General features: G+C 54.2%; 1 protein-coding gene across 6 annotated transcripts in view; it reads left to right on the top strand.

The window, feature by feature from the left end:
- The window catches only part of KCNJ5 (potassium inwardly rectifying channel subfamily J member 5), a 28,388-nt gene extending 22,440 nt beyond the window's left edge, over positions 1-5,948 (top strand). For all 6 annotated transcript variants that reach the window (XM_027580570.2, XM_027580567.2, XM_027580569.2 and 3 more), the window contains one exon: positions 1,805-5,948. In XM_027580570.2, the coding sequence (XP_027436371.1) occupies positions 1,805-2,115 (311 nt within the window). In that variant the 3' untranslated portion in view covers positions 2,116-5,948. The remainder of the gene's footprint in view (positions 1-1,804) is intronic.
- The last annotated feature ends 713 nt before the right edge of the window (positions 5,949-6,661 follow it).

The raw sequence follows: 6,661 nt of genomic DNA on the forward strand, positions 1-6,661 counted from the left end.
TACAGTCCCCCCGTGCCTTTACTGCCACCTACCGTGGAGGGATCAGGTGGTGACCCAGCTGAACTGGTCCTTCCCCTGAGTATCCTTCAATGTCAGTGGTCCCCAGATGACCTGCCCTGTCTAGTTGACCTCCTCTCCTCCCTTGAGTGCAGGGGGCCCCCGGAAGACAAGGGAAGGAGAACCCCCACCCACATCTGTTCTCATCTCGGCGACTGTGGTGGCTTGATGGCCACATTACAGAGCAGAGCATGTGCTGTTGATTCAGGCCGAGTTTGGACGGGCACAGCCCTGCCATAGCCTGCCTGTGTGTGTCTGGGCAAGTTGCTTAACTCGTCACCAAAATGAGCATAATACAACTCATGGGGTCGTTGGGGAGATTGGACGATTCGATGGATTATCATACGTAAAGCACGGTGCCTGGCACCCATAGGGGCTTCTTTCCTTCCCAAATGCATGGGAAGATGAGTGCCAGGGACATAGGTAGGGTCTCTCGATACAGGGGGTCCACTGCTACATCCCAAGGGGTAAAACAAATCAGGAAAGCCTCCAGGAGATGTGTCCCACAGGTTACCGTGGGGTCTTGTCCCGCTGTCTTTCCTGAGGCCCCCAAGCCTGTAGACACCTGGTCGGGGTCTAGGCTGCTCAATGCCCAGCTCGGGGCCTCTGCTGAGACGTGACTGGGGAGGACTGCAGGGAAAGGCCTGGCCCAGGCCAGACCCAGGGAGAGGAGAGCAGGCTGCAAGCCCACAGTGTGGGGGGCACCTCGGGGGTGCCCAGCACCGGAGCACAAATGGGTGGGAAGCAGCCTTGCACTCGGGTCTGGTGTGCACGAGGCCCCTGCCAGAGAAAGCCCATCCTGGGAAGCTGGAGCCAGCTTCTCCTTCGTTCCCGAGAGCACACGCCAGTACCTTCCTTGGCCAGAAGATTAAATATCAGCAAGCTGTTTTCCTGTGACCCCAAGCACAGAGGCTTCTTCATCCATAAACAAAGCTGCCTTCCTCCCTGGAGAGAAAGCAACACCTAAAAATAACATAGGCAAGCGAGGGCTGAGGAGACAGGGAATGGAGGCTTTGGAGCATGCTGCAATCAAGGAGCCAAGGGGTGTGTGTGTGTGCGAGAGAGAGAGAGAGAGAGAGAGAGAGAGAGGCTTCTGCCCATATGTGTCTACCCCAAACAATCCCTGCGTGCCCTACAAGATGGTCAGCTTCTTTACATTCACTCCATCTGAATTTCTTTTTTTTAAATTTTTTTTATTTTAAACTTTTTTTTTAAGATTTTGTTTATTTATTTGAGAGGGCGAGAATGAGAGAGAGAGCACCCAAGAGGGGGAAGGGGCAGAGGGAGAAGCAGACTCCCTGATGAGCGGGGAGCCCGAAGCGGGACTCGATCTTGGGACTCCAGGATCATGACCTGAGCCGAAGGCAGCCGCTCAACCAACTGAGCCACCCAGGCACCCTAATTTATCTTTGTTCAAACCCTTTTCCTGCCTCTTTTGTGTCTCAATCTTTGAGACCTTAATGCTCTTCTCAGGAACCACGTCCCTGGCTCTAGCTATTCCAGAATTACCCACTCCGGTCTCTAGGAACCTACCCCAGAATCTCACATGTTAGTTTCTAACGTTCTGCCTCTAGCACACCTTGAACTCCTCCAGGGCAAGGACTGTCTTATTCAGCTCTACACCTCCGGGGTGCTTAGCCCAAGCAGAGGTACAACAAATGCTGGCTGGCTGGCTGATGGATGGATGGGTGGATGATGGATGGCTAGCGGTGGCCACACCTAATCCCTGTGCCCTCTGTCCCCACAGGCATGACTTGCCAAGCACGGAGCTCCTACATGGATACCGAGGTGCTCTGGGGCCACCGATTCACACCAGTCCTCACGTTGGAAAAGGGTTTCTACGAGGTGGACTACAACACCTTCCATGACACGTACGAGACCAACACGCCCAGCTGCTGTGCCAAGGAGCTGGCAGAAATGCAGCGGGAAGGCCGGCTCCTCCAGTACCTCCCGAGCCCGCCCCTGCCGGGGGGCTGTGCTGAAACAGAGGCCGAGCAGGAGGGAGAGGACGAGCCTGAGGGGCTGAGTGAGTCCCGGGAGAACAGGGGCTCCGTGTGAGGACTGTACTTGCCCCCCAACCTCCCCTCCCTGGCCTCTGAGCACAGCACCTGCTGCAGAGCCAGGGGGAGGAGGGGTGAAGGAGCTGAGTGCGCTGTTGGGGGGCCCAGGAGCCATCCAGGCTCTGTGGGGAGGAACAGTATATCCCTTCCTGGAATCTCCCAGCTCAGGCCTCCCTGAGCAGGTGGCCCCGCGCCTGGGCGCCTGAGGCAGCCCTGCCTCTCCGCTCCCAGCTTCCATCAGTGCGGCTCAGGGCCAGGCTGGGATGGGGTTCCCCACAGTGAGAGTTACAGGGCAGCCTCTGTCTCTGCACACACGTCCCACTGGCCGGGGTCACCTCCCTGCTTGGGTCTCACAGACCGACCAGCAGCTCCCCTCAGGGGCTGACACCTGGAGAGGGCTGTCCCCCACCCCATTCCTACCACCCCGAGGCTTGCTGTGGGTTCCGCGTGGAGAGATTCTGCCCACCTGGAAGCGCCACCCCTGGTCCCAGGGTGAGCTCGCAGACCTCATGTGTCAAGGTCCATGCGAGTCAGGCAGGCAGTCCCTGTCAGCTCCCAGCCCAGTGTCCACTGCCTGAGAGCCATGGAGGACGGGGCCCTAATGGTCTCTTATCATCTGTGAAGCATGTGCGTCTTCCCTGCTGTATTCTGCGCGTCGCACGTAGCCTACCAGATAACCGATCTCCTCACAGTGACCCTCAGAAGGTGGCTTGGGCCACAGTGCACCCCTGCGCACATGGAGAGCTGTCGTCAGCTGCGTCCTCGCCATTCCCGACCGCACGGTGGCCCGCTGCTCCCACCCAACGGAGAACCTAGCAGCCCGTTCTTTTCTGGTACTTTTGGCCCCAGAATCTCAAAGTACTGATAACCTTCACTGTAGCTCTCTTCCACCGCCTCAGCCTGGGGTGTGATCCATGGAGAAAGCTGGGGTTCCGAAGGCAAGATGAGCCAGTCAGAACTGAAACCAGGAGGGGGAAGGAAAACAGAGGGGCAAGGAATTAAATGTTTAAAATAAGCATCCCCACCAATCACTGCAGAGATATTCTGACTCGGGCTCAGCGCCCCTATCCGGGGGGAGGTGGATGGGAGGCACAGAGAGGGGGCTCCCCCCCCCCACCTGGGGTGACCTGGCCTTCAGGCTCAGCTGAGAAGAAGCCCCTGGGCCTCCTCCCCACAGACTGGGCCGGGAGAGTCCACATGAGGCCTCAGAAGGGGGAAGGGGTGGAAACGGGTGAGGGCAATCTGTGGGGGAATCGGGGAGCCGGTGAGCCTCAAGAGAGAAAAGAGAGCAGAGAAGAGCCTTAAAGAGGACAACTTGCAAGGGCTTTTCTTTTAAGGTCTGGTGGAGCGGACAGGGTGCATTGTCATGTCAATGAGGCACGTCTGGTATGTGTTGAGGCCAACGGGCTCCTGATTAGCTGACCTAGATCTGGAGAGAGGTCGCAAATGTTTCCTGGCCACAGAATTATGGAGCCACAGAATTATGAGTTTCACAGCTCTCAGCTTGCCTTTGATAATGGAAGCATTTACCTGCTTGCTCCGAGGCACCTTCCCTGGGAGTGAGCACAGCACCTGAGTGAGGCAGAGGTTAAGGCGGAGCAAAGGGGATGGCTTTGGGATCTCAGGCCCACGTCACCTCAGGCTGGGTGTTCTAGGTCCAGAGGCTGGTGAGAAGAGGAGACAGGCCGCCTGAGATGGGAAGCTACCTCTCGTGGGGCTGCCATACGCAGAGGAAGGGGATCCTTGTGCTGGGGCCTGTGGATTTGGAGAGGAGGACCTGGATCTTGAGAGGAGGCTCAGGGACACAGGGAGCAAGCGGGGCCCTTCCTTCCCCGGGCATGGGGCTGAATCCTGATTCCAGGCGTTTTTCTGTGGGGAAGCAGGTCCGGAGGGAATAGAGAATGCACTGGAATCCTGCCCCCATGGAAAAAGGAAGCAGGCAGCCTTGAGCACCCTGGTGGGGAACTCCACGCTATCAGGAATCTAGGGATGCCTTGGGGGGTGGGAGGACCTACAGCTGCAACTCTCAGTGGGGGGTCAGCACTCACCCTGGGCCTGGCGGACCTGCGGCTTGCACAGCAGGACGATTTCCTCACCCCCCCACCCCCACCCCCCAGCCAGATCTAAAACCGGCCTTAGTCAAAACCCATCAGTGCTTCTCAGTGAGGCAGGTAAGTAAGGATGGGGACAGCAAGCCACTCCTCAGTTCTCAAACTCTGCGGCAGCCTCCATGAACCCGGGCCCTATCATGTCCCCGCCAACTATAGAAGCCGAGAAGCAGATGAGATCAGTACATCCCAGCTCCCTGAGAGGTCAGAGCCCACAGCACTGCGATTAGTCATATTAGCTGCTTTCTCTCATGAAAATTCAAATGCAGGAAGACTGCCTTTCATATCCCAAGGAAATCCTTCTTCATGTCCAGTTGATACAACTGAAGTTAGAAACATCCTTCAGATAGTTTTCTGGAAGTTCTTGTGTAAACACGCACTCACTAAGTGTAAAGTCCGATGAGGGCCAGAATTTCCGTCCATCCCACACCAGTCATATGTGGGTCATAGCCCTGAGCTACAGAACTCTGAGCCCACGCATCACTTGTGATGGGTCACAGAGCTGAGCTAAGCCAGTCTATAAGGTGAGCCCACTGGTAACTCCCATGGGCTTCAGCATCTCCCAAATCCCAAAGCAGGATCTCACAGGTCAGTCCCTGAAAGCGTTGGAAGCTAACTTCCTGTCTTAGCTTCCAAGACCTCCCTCTCTGAAATCATCGCCTATAAGGGAGGAGTCCCCGAGAACTCAGAAGAAGGTAAGCTCCCCGTGAGTCTGACACGCGATAGTGGTTGACAGTATCGCCCAGGACCTTGTTTCCAGACCAGGTAGAATGGGTGTTGCCTGGGACCCCTGCCTTCAGAGGCCACCTTTGGGCAACCAGAACCCACATCCTGTCATTTCCTTCTGCTGCTTTAAGATCCTGGCCTGAGCCGTTGACCTTGCTGGAGGAGGAAAAAGCCCGTGTCTCTCTGGGGAGAACCCCCCTTGCTCACCGCCTGCAACAACTGGGCACCTTCTTTCACAGTCCTTACCCCAGGCCCTGCTTTGCAGTCTGCCTCCACCATGTGTCCCACGTGAGGGCCATAGCAACTTGAAATTTTTGTACTGAAATTGCCGAAAACAAAAACACACACAAAAAAGTTGCCGTTTGTGTCCTAAGATGCCCTGAACACAGATCTGCACATATGCCCTTTCCGGAGCACCTACTATGTGCCCAGCAGTGGGTTAGGCACCTCACCTGGATGACTGCACTTAATTCTCAAATGCTACAGAGAAGCTCTTAGTAACCCCTTGTTACCAATGAGAGAAGTGAGGTGCAGAGAGGTTAATTCGTTTGCTCAAGGCCACAGATGATAATAGGCAGGGCCTGTGAGCCAAGTGGCTCCCAAGCAAATACAGAGAGGCCATCAGCGTGCATAGCACCCACCTCCAGGACATCTCCTAAGCTGGGGCAGGAGTAAGGAGAGCCCCACCTCTTCAGATCACCAATTTCTGGGCTGTGCTGTGGAGCTTCAACTTCCATCCACCAGCAATCTTCTGTGGCAGGATAATTGGGAACACCTTTTTCTGATGCCTAGCGAATTAATGAGCTGTGAAAAGAAATAGATGGGGAATTACTGCTTTCTGGAAGGAAAAAGCCACTTATTCTGCTTGGCTTGTTTTTTTTGCTAACGACATCTCCTTAAACTGCTATGTCAAATCTCTTTCTCCCTGTGTAAGATTTGTCAGTCTTCTTATTAAAGAGAACATCCTTGCACTGCTTAAAAAAAAAAAAAAAAAAAAAAAAAAAAAAAAAAAAAAAAAATTCATCCAATAAAGTGGACTTGATCTTACAGAACACTCTCTCCCATTTTAAGTAGATGGCCACAGGGTTTCCCATTCAAAGTCACTGCCAGTTGAAGCAAACTTGTCCTTCTTGTTCTCATTAGTCTAAAAAGGCAACCTCAGTATCCAGAGTAGATTGGAGGTGAGAGTGTGGGCACAGGTTGGGAGGAGACTGGATTGAGGAGAGCGGGACCTGGGGTCAGGGCTCAGCCTGCAGGCAAAGTGAAGAGCTAGCAACATAAGCAGCGTGGGTTCTCAGATCATTCATTCCCTCTCTCCAAATCATTTTCACACACACGTGAGTGTTAAATATTCAGAATCTCCATTGCCTCAGTAATGAGTAACTTTTACAAGATCCACCGTAGGGAGCCCCAGGACTGGCAGTCTGCATTCATGGCACTAATTGGCAAAATGTTCGCTCTTGCTGAACAACGGGGCACAGGCAGAGGAAGCTGTGATATTTAACATCAGCACAGGGCTTCAGGATTTTTCAAGTTAAGACCAAAAGTTTCTGTTGGTAGCCATAGAGGGTTTACGATTGATTGGCTTCTCTTCCACTCTAGCCAACGCAATGAGAATAGAACAGTCCAGATTTTCAAAGGAGGTTGACTGATGCTCCCTCCCTCAAACCATTCTGAAAGGATAAAACAACTTGCCAGGGTTGTTCCCCA

Source organism: Zalophus californianus, chromosome 11 (assembly GCF_009762305.2).
Source record: "Zalophus californianus isolate mZalCal1 chromosome 11, mZalCal1.pri.v2, whole genome shotgun sequence".
Lineage (NCBI taxonomy): Eukaryota > Metazoa > Chordata > Mammalia > Carnivora > Otariidae > Zalophus > Zalophus californianus.